Consider the following 20,000-nt stretch of genomic DNA (forward strand, 5'->3'; position numbering starts at 1 on the left):
GTTATATGTGTTACTTCATAGGATAATCAAGGTATAATAAAGTGAACCAAGCTGCTATTAGTCTAAGGAGCGACTGGACTTTAAGTTTTGTGAAGACGTTTCACTTCTCATCCAAGAACCTTCTTCAGTTCTAAAAGCTGCTATTACATTGAGTTAAACTTCATAATCCCTTTTAGTCTACTTTGGCTATAGGTAAACCTATCCCTGCCCCGAGCCACTTTAATTTATATCTACACTGTTAAAAACAAACCCAAAGCAAGCTTATTTGTAAAGGGCATTGTTTCATTTATTCATAGAGGTCAAGTAAAATGTACAACCATGTAAAAAAAGAGGATACAAGTTGAACTAGTAAAACTATAGCCTAACTTTACATTTAAACTATGTACACCATGTACTCTATATACCGCAATAACACTTTTTTTTTTAAAATGATCTAAGAAAAAAAGTGTTATAACTGTGGAGACTGGCCAGATGTCATACTCTTGCTTCTGTCTTCTTACTGGTGCTTTTCTTTTCAGACCTTATCTGTGCTACAAGGCTGAAGATTTTTTTAACATCTGTTCTTGTTCCTGTGTCCTGTAGCCGGTAATCTTTTTCAGATATTTACTGCAATACTAGATTTCCCCTGTGTAAACACGTAAGGCTCTTCTGCCTGAAAAAATATCGTCCTTTCTTCCGCCATGTCAAGCTAACCTTTGAAAAAATAAAATGTCAAGATGTTCTTATTATTGTGACATTTTAAACCCCATCACCTCATGGAAAAAAGGAAAAAAAACGTTAGAGGTGTTCAATGGAAATAACTGAAACTGAAAATAATTAGTCAAAAATGTTTAAATAAAAGCACAAATGCTATCAGAGGAATTGCAGTGATATCTATAAATGAACACAGGCCATTTTTATACATACATAGAGTACATATACATTAAACACATATTAGTGCATTTACTCAAGAAAAAAAATATTATAATGCTTGTATTTTACTTAAGTGTTTCCATTTTATGCTGCATTACACTTCTACACCACTCTAATTTAGTGTTTGTGAGTTGTGTTGTAGCTCTACAACAAAAAAGGATTTTACACTGTTTCCTTCAAACTCTTGATGCTTTAGTGATGTAACACTTGCTTGAAGTAATTCAAATATGTGTAGCAATTCTTGTTTCTTCCTTTATTTACCCCCCTTTTCAAGTATCTAACAAACCCTTGGCCTTAACTATGACCCTGACCTTTTGACTATCCTCAGATTTTTAAAGAGAAATTTGATTAACGTCTTAACGTTTGGCTGCAGTAATCACTATTATGATAAGAAAATGCACAGACTCAAGCATGAAGCCCACTGTCTAGATAAAAATTCACTGCAAATGTTTTTGCTGTGGTGCATAAAATGTAGTCATAGTACAGATACGATGTTTTCTATGTTCTGTGACAAGAATCGCACAGTTTGCTCAGTTTGACCTTAAGAAGATAAAGCAGTGCAAAAACAGCTGCCTGCCATTTAGTAGTTACATAGGAACACAAGTAAATCAACAGACAGGGCTATTGCTCAACACATGTGACCTCTTAGAAGCGCGCAGGTGGGTGGGTAGATAATGTATGTACACTTCCCGTATAGAGGCGCATTCAAGACGAAGTGTGGAAAAGGGGGAAGAATTGTGTAACAGAAGTCTTCATGCATCTCTGACCATGAGGCTTACCTCAGGTCACAAAGGGGCACAGTCAGAGAAAAATTAGCAGCTCAGTCTTTATTTATTGCACGATGGATGGATGAATAGGGAACTCTGTTTTGCTTGTTCTCCAACGTTATGTGTAACCATATGTGTAATCTTTAATTAGACACATATTGGAGACATTAATGTTTCATTTAAACTTGTTGCGAAACACCCTGATTTGTATCCCATTCTGACACAGTTTGTGATAACGGTGTTGTGATTTAACCGTCTAACATGTCTGGTTAAAGCCAATCGGATTCAAATTAGTTTTTGAGCAATTAGTCATTTCAACCTCATGCTTTTGGTTAATGATTGCCTGACGTGACAGGTTAAATTGCTGTGTACTAAACTTCTTAGTAATCGACACCCTATGTAATAATTAAGAATAATAACCCTTATTACCACAGGTTTGTTGAGCGGGGGTATCACTACTTTAAACTTTTTTTTTACTGAACTGGGCTCTAAGGAGGTCAGGAGGGAAACTATTTAGTGGATGGCAAATGGTTTACAATAACTTCATGTACAGCAGAGGGGTTTGTGGGACTCCAAATTATGATGACATTGTGTCAGTGACAACAATCTGATCATAAATGTTCAATGAACGTGAGAAAATGCAGAAAAGACCACAGAGCATTGTCATTGGATTATTGGATGCCCTGTGCATAAACAGATATACTCAGCAGCCATTTTATTAGGTACACATAGCTTAAAAGTACACTCTGTCCTCACAGTCCTACGATGAAACATCCTTTCATAAAGCAAATAAGGGAAGTTTTGACTCTGTGTTATGATTCATTTGAATGTCGCAGCTGGTTTTATTACACTGACAGGTGTTTCTACCACTTTGTTCATTGATATAAACTCAATGAAATGCAGAAACCTATTTGGGATTTTTAATATATAAAAAAATGAAATCAAATAAAATAAAATCTCCTTTACAGTTGCATTCTGTTTTTGGGATTTAAATCAGATATTTCCTGTGGCAGTTTACTTAGAACACATCCAAATACTGTGTGAAAGCCCTGATTTAAAAAAAGTCTTCAGCTGATTTGAAATGATTTCAAAAAAGTTTCATTCTCTCCGAGACTCAAAACAAACCATTAAGCTCCTGTTTTTCTTTTAACTCAAAAACAAAAAGAAGTTAAAATCTTTCCTCATCAGTTATACAAATTGATAAATGTCAGACATAACACAAAACACACCAAAACTGAACTATGCTGACAATAAAACACAACCTTTTAAGGTTTGTGTTGACATGATGAAAATAGGACTGCTGTTATTCACTGCCCCATTTCTCAGTCGTTTATTCAGGGCCCTTGGCAGACACAACAGTAAAGAAAAGTTCAGGGATAAAAGGGATCACTCGGGAGATTACTCCCCTGTACGTATCACGGATGCCTAGAACACAAACAAAGAGCATTATGTTGCTCAGCCTGTAGCTGCAGAGCGCATGTTTGTGTGAGAGCAAGTGCTTCTTTAACCTCACCCTCCCATTTGCCTTTTGCTTTACCAAATGAAGCATTAAGCTGCCTTTGTTTTTCCGTGTATGTATTCCCCTGCTACCATAGGGTTCTCCTTGTAGCTATTTAAATGAATCATCTCTTTTTTCAAGCATCCACTCAGCACAGTGTTTTTCAATCAGATTAGTACAGCACATTCTGTTCTGTTTCACTTCCTGATGACTGTGCAGCCCGTATCCCTGAATGAACTCACCCGCGTGCTTCTGGTTACACCAAGATACTCATTCAGACAGATGGATTCTTGCAACTGCCAGTCAGATTTTTGTACTTTACACAGTATTTAGCAAAATCTGTTAGACACCTATCAGATTTGCTGTTTACTGTTTTGTTTTAGCAAAGATTAAACGACTTTCCGATGCAAAGTGATAGGTAAGTAGCAGTAAGAAGGCCACAAAGTTCTAAAAATAAGTTACAACTGCATGTATAAAACAGTCACAGACCATTGATGTAACCTTTGACCATCTAATTTTCATTTGTCTTCTTCTTCTTTTTTTTTCTCGCCTGCCTGGGTGCTTTCACCAGAACAGAAACAAGATGTTCTTGATGTTTCAGGAAGGAAAACAACATCTCAAGCCATGTGTCACTATACATATCTATTCATGCATCTCAGTTCAGCCCAAGCCTGTTTAGTTCATTTTGACCTCCAGTTAAGCATTGCAGTGTAGGGGAAAAGAAGACAGACAAAGCAACCAGGACGCCACAGTTCACGAATTTTGGTAAAACAAACAAACCAACCTTTGCCCGTGCAGGAGTTGACCGTCCTGACATGGTGTTTTATTTTAGATAATCAGTACTATTATTTTAAGGGTTTCATGTGGGCAGTGACACATAGTGAGGTTGTGTTTTTACATCTTTCTGTTTCTGTGCTGTTTTTTTTCTTTAAATGTGAATAACATGTTCTAAAACACATGTGTGTGAAAGCTACTTTCTTCCGATAACCAGATGCTCAGAAGATTACTCACCCCAGCTGACAATATCCCTGTTGCGTTTGCAGAGTCAGGTTCACTTGTGTTATGTCACCTATATAATTAACAGGATCATCATGTTCCCTCTCAATAGCAGCTTGCTGTCTGCCAGCAGTGTGGTCAGACAGTATCCTTACCACCTATAATGGTGGGATTCATCATCTAGAGAGACGAGGCTCTTTGAGCATCTCGGTTCTATAAAGGAAAGTTTTCCTCTCGCTGTCTGACATGAACAAATTTTGGTTAAGTTCTCGTTAATGATTCACTCATAACATTAATTCGAGGCATATTTTATAATTTTTAATACAATAAATGTGATAAACATAGACACAAGAAGCAGCCATAAAGCATGTCAATGCCAACATCCTCAACCGCAAAAGCACAAAACAAGGCCATAAAAAACTTTTATTACCATGGATTTTAGGTTCTCTTATCCCCAAAGTAAATGTGTCAGTAAAAAATAAGTTCATCCTAGAGATGTGAAAGAGAAAACATATTAACCATGAATGTGATAATAAGCAAACACTTGCTTTAATCATGTATAATATAAAAAGCAATATAAAAAGCCTAGAAATGAGATAAAGGCTGTTTGAACACAAGATTTCATCAGCATGCAGAGTGTGCATCTGGGGTTTCCACATGACGAGAGCTTTCAGCCTCCTTACAGGCTGTTTAGGAGTCATGGTCAAAATATACTCAAACACATGCCCTTTGGAGAAGAACATGACCACTGTGAAAAGTTTGATTACAACATAAATCAACTCCTGCTGGGTTTTTATATATATCATTCTGATGATATTTTAAAAATATTATATTAAAATACTCTGTGTTGTGTCTCTCACGTTCATCTCTTTTGGTGTGTGTTTAGTACTTCACTACTATTTTGACTTCTTGTATATTTCAGGTGAAAACTGTCTCTCCCTGATAACTGCGGTCTTTCTTGACCCGGACAAAATTTGACTTGCAAAGCATCCTTCATAAAATGCAATGCATTTCATGCTCACCTGAAGCAGGTTGCTACTTTAAGTTGTTATGTAACATTTTGCTTCACAGTGAGCACTTTAGATATGTGTTAGATGTGACACTTTTTTCTAATCCTGTTAATATGGAATGCATAATGAATCAAAACGACTTCAGTAACTAAATTACAATTTACAATTTTGAATATTTATTATTTTATTTTTCATGTGGATTTCCAGGTTAAAAAGCAACTGCCAAATTATAATGTGTTTATAGTGCCTCATTACATATAGTAACACTTAGACAATAGTATTTTTTTTTAGGTTTTTACTTTAATTAAACTTTGAAGACTTTAAGAAGAACTGTACTTTACAGTAAGTAATTTTCATTTTGTAATTTACTAGGATACAGTAGCAATTATTAGACTACAGTAATGGCTTAGACAGGTTTAACATACTGGTTCTCTAGTGAGCATCCACATCAGAGTAAAATACTGACTGATTCACTACAAAATATGAAAACTATTGTATCGGGAGGTTAATGATTAATAATGATTTATAGGATGAGACAGGATTAGGCATATTCACCATCTGTTCTTGGTTTATTACATTGATTTATCATTCAGCACTTTGGCAGGGACTGCCATTATGTTCCCTCACAATGAGTACTTCTACTTTTGATAATGATTTATAATAATAATAATAATAATAATAATAATAATAATAATAATAATAATAATAATAATAATAATAATAATAATTTATAGGAACGTATAGTTCCCAAAATTTGACTTGCAAAACAAGAGTTAATAGAATATGATGCGCATCACTTGAATACCATAATACTAGAATCACACACAGCACCACCTGAACCGTGTTTATACATTTAAATGGACGCCTAACACACTGGCAGGACTTTTCACTGTTACTGGTTTGACAGCAAAACAGCTGTCGCCAAGATTTTACTTGCAAAGTTGGTAAAACAATAGCTTACACCACGTAGTGAGAATAGAGAATTAGTATGTAACATGAGGAGTTTGATTTTTATATCTAACTTGATTGAGTGGTATTTTTTTCCAACTAGTAAAAGATCTTCATACTTTGTTGCAAAGCCGTAAACACCACAATAATGTAAACACAGACTGTTTGGGAAAAGATGACAAATTATCTCCGCCCAGTAAAAATGCCAACATGGAAAAATACCACCAGGAATTAATAAAAGAAACAATAGTAGAAAAAAAACATGCATGCGCTTTTGTAGAAGTCCTTACCCTGAAATAAGTGACAGTAAACTGTCCTTTAAGCCATAAAAGTCTCCGATAAGTAAATATGCTACTCCCCCCCTCTTTTCTTTGTAAGTCTACAGAAACAGTGCGCTAATCCGTATCACCGCGCGTCTTATCGGGCAGTGAGGTGTGCTTTTACTTCGGTGATTACACATCCTCATCTGTGTCTGCAGGCGGGCTGTTACACAGTACTGTTGACGATACGTGTCGTCAGCTGAGCGGGGAGGACAGCCTGCTGCGGTACAGGCTGTTCCCGGCCTGGCTGTCTCGGCACGGAACGGGTTACAGGTCAGGGTGTCTATTGGAACACAGTGTTCTCATCAGCAGCGGCAGCGGTACAGCTACAGTACAGCCGGAACATTGTGTTACTTTGTGGCTGCTTTCCAAGACCTGCCCTTAATTTTACTCTAAACGTCCTCCCACAACTCTACTCGTTTCGACCCCCCCCCCCCTCTCTTTCTCTCTCTTTTCTTTCTCTGTGTGCTTCTCTGCCTCACTACCTCCCCGGTGTCATTTTGAAGTCTGAGCTCCATGTGGCTACTACTACACCGGCAGGTTTATCGTCACCGGCAAAGACGGAGATTAAAAAAAAGAGAGCGGGAAGGAGGGATAACTAGACTGAAAGAGCGCTGCTTAATAACCACATGGGCAGAACATTTAGTACCATGGATATGAGATGAGAAGGGCGGGCTTGAATTAGGTGAAAGAGACGCGCTTTTCCAATTTACCGACCGACTCGCTGAAGAAATTATTATTATCGGATCACAAGAACATGTAAGTGATTTAATTTACTCCTCTTTATTCTGCTGCTGACGGACTTAATTAAGGAGCTAATTAAGCCTGGCTGAGTTAAACTGACACTTGTGATACATCGTGAAGGTTTAGCCTTCATTGTATTTAAAGACTGCTTTTTAAAAACACACACACACACACACACACACACACACACACACACACACACACACACACACACACACACACACACACAAAATAAAGGCCGATAAGGCACTGTGCGCGCGCGTGTTTGTGGGGGGTGGTGGGGGTTAATAGGTGAAAGTGTGTGTGTGTGTAAATGTGGCACTTAGCTGTGGGTCCCTGTGGAAGGGAAGGATGAGGATAACAGTTTATATCTAGACTACGTGGAAGCCTAGGTGTACCTACATAAATTACAGGTTGTGTAACTGTTTCTGAGAATTACACCAGCAACTCTGGCGCTCGAGCATTTATTTTGGAGCACTTAAACATTACAGGATATGATGGTGGCCCCTTGAATAACTTCAAATACACGGGCGTCCCCGCACGGGTAGTTTGATTTGAGGCTCAAGCAGAGGTGGCCTTGTAAAACAGAGGCTGAGGCGACATCCCAGAGATGAATCAAACTGCCTCAAGGTAGATACGGAATATAGATAAACTGGTTGTTGTTGTTTTTTAAAAGCACTGAAATTTACGATATATTGTTTTATAAAAAAGGGGGGTTCTCTGTTACCTTTTAACAAAAAAAATCGATTTTTAAGGTTTGCAGTGTCAAATTTCGCGTCAAATCTATTTTTGCCAGCATTTTCAAAAAGTCAACACATGTCGCTTTTTAAACTCTGCAAAGGGTTGTTGGGTGAAAGGGAAAAATCCCGTATGTCAAACAGTGCTTTGGTTCAGGATGTCTGTTTGCCATGCACATTGTGTACTCACACGTTCACATATTAATCAGCAGACTACGGATATGAGGCAGAACGTACAGATAGGCTGAAGTGTGTGTGTCTTTGTCTTAATGTGCTCTGTTCCTGTATTCCTCTGCAAAGTAGCTGTACATGTAGTCTACATGCCATCATCTCTGTGCTGTCACTGCTTGTGCAATGTTCCTCTTTACATTGTTAGATATAGTTGGATATTTATCATAAAGAAAAAGCAAAAGCTAAAAGGGTCAAATTGATAGAACACACAACTTTTACTTGAAATGATGCTAATATATGTCTGCATTCACCTACTTGTTTTACCCTATTTAAATCATATGTTAATCTAATTGTAAATATAGGTTCTGTTTGACTTGTTTAAATCACCTTGTTTTGGTTTAAAAATTGAAACTGGGCTGTACGTGAGGGGGTCTCAGATTGGTGAACACCGACAGGCTTTGCCAGCGGGGGAACTGTGAATAGAAGGAACATTGTGTACAGACACACAAATGCACACACACATGCACGAGATACATCTAAAACCAAATCCATCAGATATCAAAGACACAAGACAAGATGCTGCTAATGAGGGATGGACAGTTTGTGGTCAGTGCACAAACACTTTGAGGGGAGACACAAGGCTGAAGAACCAGAACAAACAGTGCAAATGTCAGTAGAACAGATCTTTATGGTTTCATCTTGTGGTTTGAGGCACTCAGGTTGCGCCATAGTTTACGTTTCCTAAGATCTCATTTAGTATGAGGTCAATTTCTTTATCGGTATTCAGTACACTGGACATGTTGCTTATTGCTGAGACTCAGACCAAGTGCTGTTGCTTAATGTTAGTTTTTGCAGGCTCTTTGTCGCCACAGCAGAACATAACGTAAGACAGGGCGACTGATGGAAAAATCGAGAAAACTGATGCAGGGTAGGCGAGCTGCTGCTCCTCTCCAGTAAAACAACATGCCACCCGAAGAATGGTTATTGCCTCAAATAAAGTCTGTGGAAATTTTAGAACTGTCGTCTGATCAGCAGCTGTGTCCTTGTCACTGCATCCCTCACGTTACTCTGAATGGACACTTGCACTTTTTATTTTGACTATTTGAAACAGTCTGTCCTGACAGCCCTACCTAAACTTGAGCTAGAAACGTGGTGCGATGTGAGAAGATTTCTGCTTGTGACATCACTGAGATAATCTTGTATCTTCAACATCTCTGCTTAAAAAACAGGCGATACAAAGGTTGCCTTCACATAAAATCCCCTTTCTCACGGCTTCCCAGCATACAGTCAGCAATCTAATCATCAAAAACCAAAGCAGTTGAAGTCAAATATTTTCTTTATTTGCTCATTCTAAAACAAATATGTTTACATTTGCTTGTCAGTGGGAAAAATATAAATTTCAAGTATATTGCGCAATACGTTATTGTGCTGCTCAAAGATTCGCTGCACTGTAGAAGGCTTATTTAAAAATAAATAAATAAAGGAAAGACCTTAATTATGTTCAGATGAAGTATAACTCTATGAGTCCAAACTGGCTTGATACCAAGAGGCCATTTTAGCTCGAAATGGTATACTTCTACATATAAAAACATTTTAAAGGAAGCGTTTTACAAAGGAGATGCAGCACTGTGGTGCAGCCTCGGCAAAGAAGACCACCGTAACGACCCTTCTCCCCCCACATACCCTCATAAAAATCAGTTTGCCACTGCATTAATTGGTTTACTTGACCACCCATTAAACAATAAATAACACCATAGACAAAAAAACATGTCTTAGTGTTTAAATGACAAAGGATTGCAATAAATACATAAATTATTCAACAATACTCTGTTAGAGATTCTCTCACATTAAAAAATACAGCTGTTGTTCTTTGCATGTGGGGCTTCTGTAATCTAACTACGGAGCCCCAGTGAGGCGACGGTTCTATACTATACTCTACACTTCTCATTCTTTGACCCTACCTAAGTAGCTTTGAATGATTCACAATTCCTTATTTATGTCCTTATGGTGGGGCCATTGACGCATCTCCAATGTTCAACCATATAAGAGATGTCATACTAAGCCTGAGCTTTTGGTGTTTTACAGGCATTACTTGCACATATGCTCATCTCATTTTTTTGAATCTTTAATAGCCATTTGTATGAGAGAAACTAAGGAAAAGCTTAATAGGTCTCCTTTAAGAGAGTTTTATAGTTATCACTGCAAAATGTGCCAATAGGAGAGCCTAATTAGAAGCTTCTCTTTTTGTTAGGAGACCAAAGGGTGTTTGCTTAGTTTGCCTCTCTGGACAGTGTGTTTCTGAGTGTGGTAAAGCCCCCAAAACGTGCTAGCCTTAGTAACATCCCTAGCACAATGATATGTGAGAAAGTGTTAATGTGTCAACAGCTGCATATGATAACAATCACCAAACAGTGTTTGCCAACATGCTTAACATAACTATGTGGCCTTTTTTCAAACAATGTCAACATTATTGTGCCAGAGGAGATGGTAGTTTTGTGTATGGGGGAAGCAGCATGCAGACAGTGATTGCTGCTTTGATGAGAGAAGCAACATGTCCAACATGTCATTACAGTTTTTATGGGTCTGGCAAAGCTGCTATTGAAATTATTGCCAGCAAGCCTTTCATCAGGCTGAATATTAAGTGTTTTTGATATAGAAAGGGTTTTTTTTAACAGCAAGTTTATTATTTGTAATTTGCCATCTTTATACTTTTGAATTTAGCCAGTTTACGTATTTGGCTGCTTGTGTTTCCACATTTTGTTAAAACTATTTTTGTCCAAATCTAAAGTACTTTGGTATGAAGAAACCGAAGCTTTGTATCGTCTCTGGTTTAAAACATTTCCAATAATCTTTGAACTCTAATATTTTCGGTTAGGTATCAGTGCTTGTACTGTCAGCAGCATAACAGAAATTCACATGACACCTAGTTGTGTGAAATTTTTAATCTGACATCGATGCCGCTCTTGATTCACAAGAGACAATGTTTGAGCTGTATCACATTACCAGAGAAAGCCAGACAGTGTGGGGCCTCATGTTGTGATATTTTATTAGTGTATCACCTCAGATCCTTGACTGAATTCAACACTTTTAACTGTGTCATCATAAACACTGGGAAGATCATGTGGCTGTTTAGGATGCTGCAGGTTTAGCGTTGCGGTGTGTGTTTCCCCTGTGCATGTGAGGCTTTTAGATGGAAGGCTCTGCTATGTTAAAAAGGCTTTTTTAAAAATAAACAGTAAAACTATGCGAATGTGGTTCTGAAGAATTCATTTTGGTGTCCAATAAAAATCCAGATGTGTTTATATATTTTTCCAAGCACACACAAAGGTCATTAAGTAATGGTCTTGGAGATACACACTTTGCGAGTACTCCGTGTACTCTGTAAGTACAGAGCGTGCTACAAAATAAAATGAGTGAAGTGAGCAACTTGCTGTTTGCTTTCACTTAGATTCACAGTTATGTAATTACTTTATCTGTTGGGGGGGGGGGGGGGGGGGATCAGAAAAGGTGCCATAGCCTGCAAATGTGTTTCTCTTAAAGCTGGGATCAATGATGATGTGGATGCTGCTAACAATAACTGTAAATGTATTTCTTGTACAAGATACTGATTTAGAGCATGTGTCCCTAAAATAGCTTCAAGTTATATAAGGTGAAGTAACAGTAATATTCGGTGGGTGGATTATGGTGATCACATTGATATTTTTATCCTATATCCTGATTTTTCTAGCCCTGCTCCGCAAATTTGATCTATATTATGCATAATTTTCCTGTTTAAACATGAGATGCAAGGAAATTTAATGACCAAGCAGTCAGTCAGATAGCTAACATCTATGCTTGTGTGTTTGTATCGTTGGCAGTGTTATACTATCGGTTTTCCGCGCGCAGAAATGACAACTGATCAGGATTTGCCAATGGATCACCAGTCAGCCACAGCCCTATTTGCTGCAAAGGGCATTGATGTAACAACCAATAAAGACCAAGGAGTTATCAAGGTATTTACAATACTGTCATCATGTGACTGTTGACATTCATTCACAAGTAGGACTCATTTTTCCACCATATGGAACATCATGTTTTTTTTTATCTGTTCCCTTTTAGATCTAGGAGTTATCTTTTTTATTTTCTTTGTTAAATGGTAGAAGCTTTTATTGTTAAAGGAGACACTTGTCTTTCTTTCTGCAGGTTATAAAGCGTGCAGGGGTAGATGGAGACAGGCCCATGATTGGGGACAAAGTAATGGTTCACTACACTGGGAAACTGGTCACTGGGAAGAAATTTGACTGTAGTCGAGAGCGCAAAGAGCCCTTTTGTTTCCATGTGGGCAAAGGTAGGTGACTGGCATGACTGTCTCTAACTGTTGATAAATTAAAGGTAAATGCAGTATTGTATTATATTTTGCTACCAAGGAGCCAGTCTTTGTAATTCTGTACCTTTAAGTAGTTTCAACCAATAGTTCTCCAGAATTTTGGAAGGTCTTTCAAAGATGTTCATGATGTATATTTCCTTCACTTATTTTCAGTCCAGTCCTTTAATTTACATAAAAAATTCAACTACTATGCCAGTTTGAGAGGCATAGTAGTTTTGCAGCAACACACTACTGAAAACTTGCAACCCAATATCACAGCAAAATGTATAATTCATATGTCGGTCCACCGTATCCATTTCACACTTTACTTTTTCAAAGTGTGACATGGACGTGCATACAGAAGTCGCAGTACCAGCAGGGGGAGATAATATACTTAAAAGCAAGAACTAGCTAGTGAGTAAGGAAGGTATGAACTGTATTCCAGGGCTCTTAATTGCCACTAATGATTAAGGTAGGCAGGCAATACGTATTTACATGTAAATGTGTTAGCAATGTCTGTTTAAACACTTTCCTGTGATTAATTTCAAGTTGGACTGAAATAAAATATCTTCTGACGATGCATGTCAGATCCTTGTATTAACTCCCACATTTGCTTAATTTAATCAGATTAGTTTACCTAAGCAGTATATATGGAAAGATGCAAGGCTCTCCATTTCACGCGAAAACAAAATCAGCCTGTCAGAACTTTGATTTTTTTACGCATTAAAAAAAAAAAGACATATAATTTTAATAAGTAAGCTTTAGAGATGCTGGCTGATTTGTTGAACTCTTTCAGTCTTTAAGCTAAGCTGGATATTTTATATTTACAAATATCAACATTTTCATGTAATCCTCAGCAAAATGATCGGTTTGAAATGTGTGCAGGAAAAATTGTTGCTTTAAATTTATATATCTGAATGATGTAATATAACCTTTGAACTTATCGAACGAGCCAACAAAGTCTTGTTTAATTGTTTAAATATTTTTGATCTACTCACAGGACAAGTCCTCAGGGCTTGGGACATTGCTGTGTTGTCCATGCAGAGAGGAGAGGTGTGCACACTGCTGTGCAAACCCGAGTATGCTTATGGAGCTGCTGGAAATCCTGACAAAATTCCTCCCAGCTCTTCAGTAGTATTTGAGGTAGGCATGTCACATTAGCGCTGTCATTTGTGTGACGCATTAATCCAGCATTGCACTGAGGGCCTTCATTTAGGAGCATGTCTCTGCAGATGGAACTCGCTGGTCACAAAATTAACTTGTCTATTTTAATCCCCCTCAGTCATACAGCCAGCATAGTTTCATATACCACCTTTACGAGTGTGTTTGGGGCTCAGTGACACTACAGTTCAGATCTTCTCTTTCCTGAATAATCAGTGTTAAGTATAATTTAGTTTTCTGATCTGCTTTTCATGTTGGCCCCATTAAATGCAATATATTCATGAAAAAGGATTTTTTTACTCTCCCAGTTGGTGATTCAACTCAGTTCAGCTTTCACTTTGTAGGCTCATCAAATGTTGCTTAAGCAGACATAATCAGCTAATAAATTTATCAATATATGTTTTTTATTTATACCCTTAAAAGAGAGTATAAAGGATTATAAAAAAACATTACCAAGTTTTGCTCTCATTGAAAAAAATACACATACACTGAAAAAGTATGAACTACTTCAGTATTTAGCACATATGAGAGAGCTGGATATGCACTGCGTAGAATGCTCCACATTCGGTGGTTTTCTGGTTGTTCATATTGTTTCACGTACTCAAATTGTGTGCACATGTCTGGTTTTCATGTGCACAGGTTTTGAGACTACTGGGACATCATACTTAACCCCAAACCTGACAGAACTTTGAAGTTTGCATTCCAGCCAAACACCAAGAGAGACTTGGGTTTGCAGATGTAGTTAGTTATCCTTAAAATACTTGAGCATTTATAATTTTTTAAACATATATATACAGAAAAAGTTAAATTTAATATTCTTTCCCAACTTTAAACTGATCTACAGTGAAATAAAACAGATAAAACTGATGTTTTCATACGTGAGACTTGGTTTTCTTAGCTAGCTGGCTAGTTATGACATAGAAGGCATAGAAACAGTATGTGTCTGGTTACACAGTGTACTTGCTTCATTTCTTATTATTTCATTACCATAAGTCATTAATTTTTTTATTTTCAGTGATAACTCCTACTTGTTTTTAGTTATGTATTAATTCACCTCCCACACCTACTGAAAGTTCTGCAGAGCTGTAATTTTGTATTTTGCGTTGTCCCACCATTTGTATAGTGATGGCATTTCTATGTTCACACAGTTGGAGCTAATTAAGTTTGAAGGCGAGGTACTTACAGGCGATGGTGGAATTGTGAGAAGAATAAAGGTCAAAGGGGAAGGTTACACTAATCCCAACGATGGATCAATTGTGAACGGTAATGACATGATTTGTTTGTTCATCAATAATTGGCATTGTGCCAGGTTGATAAACAATCTGTATAGTAATTGACAACATCATAGATTAAATTGTGCCCTGTGTCTCACAGTGCACCTGGAGGGAAGGTGTGGTGACCGACTGTTTGACTGCAGGGACGTCAGCTTTATTGTTGGTCAGGCTGAAGATAAAAGCATTCCTCTGGGAGTGGACCGAGCCATGGACAAGATGCAGAAAGGAGAGTGCTGTTTACTTTACTTAAAACCAAAGTAAGTTCCTAACAAATGTAAAAATGTCATGTCACTTTGTTAATGAAATACAATCAGTAATTAGTTATGTGCGCTTTGTTTATTATTATCTCATGAAATTTTTATTTAAGGTGTCTTAACTGTAGGACTGTAGGTTCCTTTATGATGATAACTTTAATTTAATTATTTTATATCTCATTTTTATTTCATAAATATCAAAGCTATTAAAGCTTTTTTTCATGTAATTTTATTGTATTTTTCAATATTTCTCAATAATTTAAAAAAAAAACAATATTAGTGATAAACATTAAATATAATGAAGTCACTTATCAGCTAACAAAGGAAGAAACCTTAAAGGAAATATTTTCTCAATATCTGGTTCAGAGCTCTCTATTTTTGCAGATGTAAACAGACTTTTCACTGATATAATAAAATCTTTCTTTTACACTATTAAGGTTACAATTACATACAACATTTGCATTTTTTTGGTTTATTTAAACCTTTCCATTAAGTACTACACACCATTTTTTCGAGCATATATGTCAGTGCATATCATACATATAAGTGTGTATGTTCTGTATGTTCTGCAATTGATTTATATTTATTCGAAACACTCAAAATATATGCCCTGTATCCATATTCAACTTCACTGAAAGCAGTTGTCCAATGATATCATTCAGAAATTCAGATCTAAAAAAAGTTAAATAAAATTCCTTTGATGTCATTTCAAAGGGTTTGTGTGTTTATTAGACATGTTTGATGGTTATAGCATGTGGGGAATTTTCAGCAGCAGTTTCAAATCATGTCACAAATTGGAGCTTGAATGTCAAGTGGTTCGGGTCAACTGTTGACACAGTATGCAGAAATGGCATGCTTCAAAATAGTAATTATTGGTTAGTATAATCAGGTGGTCATTTATATGCTTACAGGTATGGTTTTGGAAGCGAAGGCAAACCAGAATACAAAATAGGACCAGACAAAGACATCGTATATGAGATTACTCTTAAAGACTTCCAAAGGGTGAGCACTAGTTTCTACATAATAAGATGAGATGAGACTGGAATAAATGTTGTTTGACAAATGTGTTTAAGTAAATGGAATAAATGTGTTTAAGTTTAGTTGGAGGCAAACTTGATCTCATAGATTTTATAGACATATTTTCAGTTCACTAACTCCAATTAAAAAAAGTCATTATGCTCTTTCTGTGTTTTCACAAGGCTAAAGATTCCTGGGAAATGGACTTGAAAGAAAAGCTAGATCTGTCTGCTGAAGTAAAAAGTAAAGGGAATCAGTATTTTAAGGTACAGCTCCTGGTGCTCACTCAAGCCAGTAAATGATTTATTTATTTATTTTTAGATCTTAGATTTATAAAGATATATTCTGTTCCTTCATCAGGCAGGGCGGTATTACCAGGCAGTCATCCAGTACCAGCGCATCATTTCTTGGCTAGAGATAGAGTATGGTACCGGAGACATGCAACAGAAGAAGATACAAGATTATATTCTGACTTCCCACCTTAACTTGGCCTTGTGTTTCCTGCGATTAAAAGAGTTCACACAAGCAGTGGACAACTGCAACAAGGTGAGCTGATGTCTGCCCATCTCCTGTACGTGTAGCTGATGAATGTTTAACTACTACTATACTATTACTGTACTGTTCATTTATTTTGTGTCCGTTAAAGGTCATTGAGCTTGATGAAAACAATGAGAAGGCTTTGTATCGTCGTGGGGAAGCCCGGCTCCGCCGCAATGAGTTCAGCCTGGCCTTGGCAGACTTTCAGCAAGTACTGCAAGTCAACTCAGCAAACCGAGCAGCTCGTGCTCAGATTTCCATTTGTCAAAGCAAGATTAAGGAACATCATGAAAAAGACAAAAAGACCTATGCTAACATGTTCCAGAAATTTGCAGAACGGGACGCCAAGGTCTGTAGACAAATTTAGAAAGTCAGCATGACTTGTTTTTGTGTTTTTCTCTTTTCTTTTCCTTTCCTTTCTTTTTTCTTTTCTTTTCTGACATGTTTATGATCCTTTCAAGTAAATGTACTTAAAAATACTTAAAAAAATAAGTAATAATAATTAATAATAATAATGTAATTAATCTAACAAATATTCATATAGCCCCATTTAAAACACTTTTTTTCTGATGCTTTCCTGGCACCGATAGCAACTAAACTTCAGAACTGTTAGAAAGTGGGGAAGACAATTTTACATTTTTCATCTTTTAAGGACAACCACATTCTGTCACACCTGTCAAAACGTTTGCATTTACAACTAGTTTTCAGCCATTTCGTATTTCATGATGTGAGATACTCGTGCACTCTGAAGACATCCACCACTATGTGCTAGAATAATGTCAGAATGATTTGGTGTTTACTACACGAGCCATAGATTTAAAAGTTTTACATTAGAAGGATGTTTTAAAAAATGTTTATGTTTATTTATTTGTAAAATTGTCTGGCTGGATTGTTCATTTACTTCTTCAATGTTATACTGACCTCTAGTGGTTAGGTTGATTCTTTCACCCATTGATCTCTGTTAAAGTAAGGTAAAATGCCATGTGCAAAAAAGCAAGATTACATAACAATATTAACTGCATGTATCTAAATGATGATGTCAGTTTATGCCATTGGACGACACGGCCAAACTCACTGGCTGTGTAGAGTCCATGATTTGATTTTTCTTTTCACAATATTTCTATCAGTTTTCCTTTATAGGAAATTATCTTAATGTATATTTTTCAGTCATTTGCAATTCAACTGAAGCCCTGTATCTTCTGAACAGACTGGGAAGACAAAGAGAAGGCGGGATGACAGTGCGAGGACCAGCTTCAATGGTGAAGTGAGCATTAAACAACGCCGGAGGAGTCAGGAATGCCCGTCGTAATGGGGACATTTGAAAGGGATAAGAGAAAGCCTCTTTTTGCTTTCCAAGTCCAGGGAGCAGAGGCAAGAATGAAGATGAAAAAAAGCCTCCAAACCAAACCCTTTTTTTTATCCCAAAATCCAGCGTGACCATTCCTGCATATAAAGCAGACTGTAAGCAGGGACATTTGCAAGCCAAACAGCCTTTCCCCTGTCACAAGGACTATTGAACTGCTGGAGCGTACCTTCCAGTGGAGACAGAAACATTGAGTTAAGACTGGCAAACACTTTTAGCCCTCACCTTTTATCCTGAAAGAATATATTTTTATTTTCCTCAAAATGCAAGAAACACAATTACTTTGTCCTTAGGCTACTGTGTTGAAGTGCCTCCACAGTGTTTCTGATTGTAAAACCACGTTCATGATCTGTATTTGTTTTTAAGCCTGTTTGGAGCAGCTGCATGCATCACAAGGTGTTTTTGATTCAGACTTGAACTTTGCTAATTTTATATGTGCAATATGTACCTTTGGTGTAACAAGTCCTGTTAGTATGGTGAGTTAAAAAAAAACAAACAAAAACAATAAATTCTGTATTTTTGCTTTGGCCAAAACTTAATACTGTCATAAATAAAATAAGCCGAAGAAAATCCTAGTTGCTTTTCTGAAATGTAAAATTTACTGTATTTGGTTATTGCGTGTAACTTCTGCTTTCTGTGAAGCCAAATTAGTTTTGGTGTTTATCAACACCTGCAAGACTTTGGCATGGAGTGCCTATTTTTACATATAAAATTCAAATTTAGCTTTTGTGTTTCGGGCAAGAATTATTTATTTTCCTAAGATGTGTCTGAAAGTGGTCATGCACTAAAATAATTTATTCCTGTTTTGAGGTATTCTTAAAGACATGAGTCAAAGACACTTTGGTATTGTAATTGATCAAGTAAAAAAAAGATGACAGGGAGAACTTCACAATTTAAGTCTGTTTAACTGATGGCAGCTGTAAAAACATTAAAGGCGAAATAATCAAACTGTATATAAAATTGAATATTTCTCCTACTGAGCTTGAGTTGAATTTAGTGAATAAGGAGTCAGTCTTTCTTCCTCTGGTGCATTCATCATATTTTCTGACCTGTTTACTCTTATCAGGCTAAAGGCATAACTTTTAGAGCACATAAAATCATAATTTAGAAGGTAAATACATGAAGCATTCATTTTGCAGTCTTTTTCACCATATAGAAACGTATTTTTTAGAATGTGATCAGCTATGTTGGTGCAGTCTGGAAACAGGTTTTTCTTTATCTCGACAGTGTGAATGTGTATCAGACAACTGTCCACTTTGGTAACTGTAAAACCAACACTGTTTTCTTTTCATAAAATATCTGGACAGAGTCTGGACAATAATATTGAAATGTTTTATAAACATTGGCTGGTTCAGAATGAAAACCTTAGCTATCTTAAATATGTTGTGTAAAACAATTACCTGTATGTGTGTGTGTGTGTGTGTATGTGTGTGTGTGTGCTAGTCTATATTATTGTTGTGTGGTTTGTAAGCAGATTGTTGCTAAATGTTTTTAACTACTGCTGGCTCTAAACATTTAAACAGTTTGTGCAGTGTTGAATAGTAGTACTTTTTTCTAGCTTTTATAAATTGTACATCGTAATGTACGTACTATTTAACCACACTTTCAGCTACATCTGAAAGATCTGTAGAACTTAGAAGTGCTGGAGAAATTTTGGCCTACAAGTGAAAAAACAGTGGCTTGGCTAATGTGAGATTAGAGATATGACATAAAATATGTTCATATGTATTTGGAAGATCGTTGCCATGTAGACATAAGATATATTTTCACACAAAACCCCCGCAAAATACATATGGTACCTTTGTTCATGTGTTCTTCATATATATATATTTTTTTTTACACTCTAAAACCAAACAAATAAATAAATTAATTAATCTGTTGTATTCAAATAGACAGATCATCTTCTAGGCCACTATTTTATAATCTAATTATATTTTTAAAGAGCA

General features: G+C 36.7%; 2 protein-coding genes across 3 annotated transcripts in view; one reads left to right on the forward strand and one right to left on the reverse strand.

Annotated features, from left to right (window-relative positions):
• Window positions 1-6,615, reverse strand: part of rab44 (RAB44, member RAS oncogene family) — a 34,300-nt gene extending 27,685 nt beyond the window's left edge. Inside the window, exons 1-2 of the mRNA XM_026167432.1 lie at window positions 6,422-6,615; window positions 4,604-4,662 (exon numbers count right to left, since the gene is read on the reverse strand). Coding sequence (XP_026023217.1) covers window positions 4,604-4,606 — 3 coding nt within the window. The 5' untranslated portion in view covers window positions 4,607-4,662; window positions 6,422-6,615. The remainder of the gene's footprint in view (window positions 1-4,603; window positions 4,663-6,421) is intronic.
• A 279-nt stretch (window positions 6,616-6,894) lies between these two features.
• On the forward strand, window positions 6,895-19,857 carry fkbp5 (FKBP prolyl isomerase 5). Of its 2 annotated transcripts, XM_026167439.1 has the most exons (11): window positions 6,895-7,210; window positions 11,961-12,095; window positions 12,286-12,430; window positions 13,449-13,591; window positions 14,758-14,872; window positions 14,984-15,140; window positions 16,049-16,139; window positions 16,337-16,420; window positions 16,515-16,700; window positions 16,801-17,040; window positions 17,899-19,857. In XM_026167439.1, the coding sequence occupies exons 2-11, from the start codon at window positions 11,991-11,993 to the stop codon at window positions 17,998-18,000; spliced, it is 1,368 nt and encodes a 455-aa protein (XP_026023224.1). In that variant the 5' UTR covers window positions 6,895-7,210; window positions 11,961-11,990; the 3' UTR covers window positions 18,001-19,857. The 2 variants fall into 2 exon arrangements, with proteins under 2 accessions (XP_026023224.1, XP_026023223.1); XM_026167438.1 differs by lacking the exon at window positions 6,895-7,210 and having other exon boundaries at window positions 11,612-12,095.
• Window positions 19,858-20,000: the final 143 nt, after the last annotated feature.

The sequence above is a fragment of the Astatotilapia calliptera genome, chromosome 5 (genome assembly GCF_900246225.1).
Source record: "Astatotilapia calliptera chromosome 5, fAstCal1.2, whole genome shotgun sequence".
Taxonomy (NCBI): Eukaryota; Metazoa; Chordata; class Actinopteri; order Cichliformes; family Cichlidae; genus Astatotilapia; species Astatotilapia calliptera.